This window comes from Corylus avellana, chromosome ca6, assembly GCF_901000735.1.
Source record: "Corylus avellana chromosome ca6, CavTom2PMs-1.0".
NCBI lineage: Eukaryota > Viridiplantae > Streptophyta > Magnoliopsida > Fagales > Betulaceae > Corylus > Corylus avellana.
Genome location: NC_081546.1, coordinates 5,312,296 through 5,315,893, shown reverse-complemented (window position 1 = coordinate 5,315,893; position 3,598 = coordinate 5,312,296). Strand labels below are relative to the sequence as shown.

The 3,598-nt window shown below is 37.0% G+C and overlaps 1 protein-coding gene across 1 annotated transcript; it reads right to left on the bottom strand.

Moving 5' to 3' along the window:
- Positions 1-197: 197 nt before the first annotated feature.
- Positions 198-1,099, bottom strand: LOC132184054 (caffeic acid 3-O-methyltransferase 1-like). Its single transcript, XM_059597535.1, has 2 exons — positions 682-1,099; positions 198-531 (listed from the first exon to the last, which is right to left on the bottom strand). The coding sequence occupies exons 1-2, from the start codon at positions 1,095-1,097 to the stop codon at positions 198-200; spliced, it is 750 nt and encodes a 249-aa protein (XP_059453518.1). The 5' UTR covers positions 1,098-1,099.
- Between the last annotated feature and the right edge of the window lie 2,499 nt (positions 1,100-3,598).

Below are 3,598 nucleotides of genomic sequence, written 5' to 3'. Positions count from 1 at the left end.
GCCAATGGTGAAATATTTTTTACTTTTTTATTATTTTTAAAGTATAAATAATATTTTATTATTATTTATATAAATGAGACAGATGTTTCATTTATGGCTTTAAGGTTTCTCTAAAGAGATCTTAGGCCATTAACTAGAGGATCCTATTCTCACTAGACAAGCCTACAATTGAAAGTGGAGATGGTAATTAATGGCAATTAAAGGATTATGGTACCTGGATAAGATGGCGCATGTTGTATCACATTAGGCAAATCAAAGTTGACGCCTTTAGTTGAAGGGTACTTGGAAATGATCATGTTCAGGGTTGCTCCAGTGCCTCCAGCAACATCAACCAGCATTGATACTCCCTCAAATCCTTTGTATGTCTCAAGAATTTTTTTCATGGTTATTTCGGAGAGATCAGCCATAGCCTTGTTAAAAATTTTGTTCAATTTTGGATCATTTTCCAGGTATTGGACGCCGGAGATCCCATAGACCTTTTCATGTAGATCTAGATTACCTTCTTCAAGAATACCATCCTTAAGATGTCGCCTATAATTACAAAATGAATGCCAAAACAGTTTTGAGTGTTGTATATATATCGTTGGAAGACAAGATCAGTGATATATATAGACAGTGTGAGATATATATATATATATATATATATATATATACGTTCAATAGTTGCATATACGTACATACCAAAGCTCTGCTGTATTTGGTTGAGAATGAAGTAATGCCATGGAACTTAGGAGGCCGCCATCTTCATTTTGAGCAAAGAATTTGCCAGCCGGTGAGAGTCCATAAAGTCTCTCAACCCTTCCATCTTCGCATGTGCGCATAGAGCAAGTAAGAAGTGAGTACGTGGCAAGTAAACGGAGCATGCGGTCAAGCAGAGAAGGGGTGTCGGGGTTTTTTGTGGGCAGCTGAGAAGCAATCTCAGAGGTCGACACGTAAGCATCGCTGTTTGCCCGAAGACTAGCAATTGTGTCGAACAGGTTGAGCTCAATGGCAGCGGTCAACACCATGGGAAAGATTTGAGAGGTGGACACGTGCATGGCATAGAGACATGCATTGTCGTCTTCTTTGTTAATGGACTGGTTTTCTGTGGAAGCCATATTTTTAGTAACTAATTTGCTTCTTCGATTTTCCAGGCCGGGTGTTGTTTGTTGTATTTGTAGTTCAAAAATGCAGACTGCATGCCGTGATCGGGACGACATGCTGTCGCCACGTACGTCGCAGCACGTTCATTTTGGCTGCGCCGATAAAAGTCGTCATTAATTAACGTTGGACTTTTTCGCCTGAGCAGCAAAAATTAATGATCAACATTGATGGACTTTTCGGCTGAGCAGCTAAAACTGGGATCAGGATCAATCTCAGCCCTTAGATGAATCTAAGGGTTCAAAATATTTCAATCTCAAAACTCAAACACAAACACAACTACACATGATTTTATAGCAAATTTAAATTAAAAAATTAATTATTTATTTATTTTAAAAACAAAATGAAAGAAAAACAAGGGGGGGCTCCGCCTAGATCCGCCCATCTGGGGGTGGCGCGTGGCCACCCCTAGGCCATGGGGTGGCCATGCGGCCACCCCCAGCAAATCTGGGGGTGGCGCGAGGCCACCCTTTGGCCATTGGTAGCCGTACAGCTAGGGCTGTTAAGTGAGTGAAGCGTCTCGCGAGCAAGCTCGGGCTCGGCTCGCATAAGCTCGGCTCGTACTCGACTCGAATATTAAATGAAGCGCTTTGTGAATACAAATCCTGGTTCGAATATTAAATGAAACAAGCTCGGCTCGACTCGGATAAGCTCATGAGCTCGGCTCGTATAAGGCTCGCATCGCTTATTAGGCTCGGCTCGTATATTTTTTATCAAGTAACAAATAACAATATATAATCAACATTACTTATTTACTCAATAATAACAAATATATTATATACCTTTGTTTTTTTTTTTGTTTTTTTATTTATGCATATGTGTGTGTGTATATATATATATATATATATATATATTAATAACTATTTTTTAAAATTTTAGTTGATTATGTTAGTTGATTATGTATGGAATTGTGAGGTGGAAATTAATATGTTATATTTGTTTAATGTTCTTTAACATTTTAGTTGATTCTGTATGGATGATTGTAATGTTGGGATTATTTTGTTATGTTTGTTTAATGTTCTTTAGCATTTTAGTTGATTTTGTTAGTTTTAATTGTAAGGTTGACATTAATCTGTTATGTTTGTTAATGTTCTTTAGTATTTTAAGGTGCAAAATATTCTGTATGGATAATTTTTGTAATCTAATACACTTAAATTACCAAAAAAAAATAAAAAAACAGTCGAGCTCGAGCTCAAGCAAAATTGACGAGCTCGAGCTTGAGCTCGAACAGGGTTCCAACCCTGTCGAGCCGAGCTCGAGCAGCAAAGTCGAGCTCGAGCCTGGCCCCAAAATAAATGAGCCGAGCCTGGACAGCCCAAGCTCGGCTCGTTTACACCCCTGCGTACAGCCACCCCCATGGCCTAGGAGTGGCCTCGCGCCACCCATGGGATGGCCACCGGAGCCGTCCCATGAGGTGGCTTCTCCTCCACTTATTATTTTTTTTTAAAAAAATAAATCAATAAATGTTTTTATTATTTATAATCAGGTGTGATAGGTTTATTTTTGTGTTTTGTGTTCCTAAATGACTTTAGACCCTTGGATGTTTTGGATGGCTAAGATCTCAAAAAATGAGATTCTCCAATTGAGAGCAATTGGAGGGGATCCTGATCCCTAAAGCTGACGGCAGCCTTAGGCCCGAATAAAAAAGCTACTCGATCGTTAAAAATGCTGAAAATAATATTTTAATAACCACTTGTCCTATACTAGCTACTAGCATAGAATCCGCGCCATGCATAAGATTATTCATTATAATTTGATAGGAGTTTAGAGTGAGAGAGACTGGCGTGATTTAGGGTGAGAGATAAATATGAGTTAATAAAACGAAAGATCAAAAAGAATTAATTAAGGAAAAATTGTATTTTAATAAAGGGAGAGATATTAATGCATTTAAGACACTTACCCTTGGATTGGATTAATTAACACTAAGTATAGCTAGTCCTTTGTTTGGTAACACTCTATTCCTGGGAATAGTCTATTCCCATGGGACTATGGATTAATTGTGTAAATTGCCACAAAAAACCCCACTTGTAGGATTAAATTTCGTTCTCTCTCTTTGATTCTTCTATATTTCTCTCTCTCTATATATATATATATATATATATATATATATATAGGATTTGGCTTACATGCTGTTATTATGCTGTAGTTAAATCAACGGTTAAGATTAAATTTTTCAAAATTTCTTTTCATTTTCTCTCTCTTATTAAATGCTTCTAAAAGTAAGTCAACTTTAAAATTCAATCTTAACCGTTGATTCAACTACAGCATATATGCTGTTATTAAAATAACAGCATGTAAGCTGGATCCATATACATACATATCTCCGTTTCTCTTTTTTCCGTCTCTATATTTCGTTATCTCTATTTTCTTATCTCTCTTTCTATTTTCTCTCTGATTCTTCTGGTACAATTTTTCTGCAAGTGCAAACGAATTTTTTTTTTTTCTATATGCCGTCTCC

Coding starts and splice junctions, on each gene's coding strand:
- LOC132184054 (XM_059597535.1), bottom strand. CDS start 1,097: ATGGCTTCCACAGAAAACCAGTCCATTAACAAAGAAGACGACAATGCA. Junction 532..681: donor CCAAATACAGCAGAGCTTTG/GTATGTACGTAT, acceptor TTGTAATTATAG/GCGACATCTTAAGGATGGTA.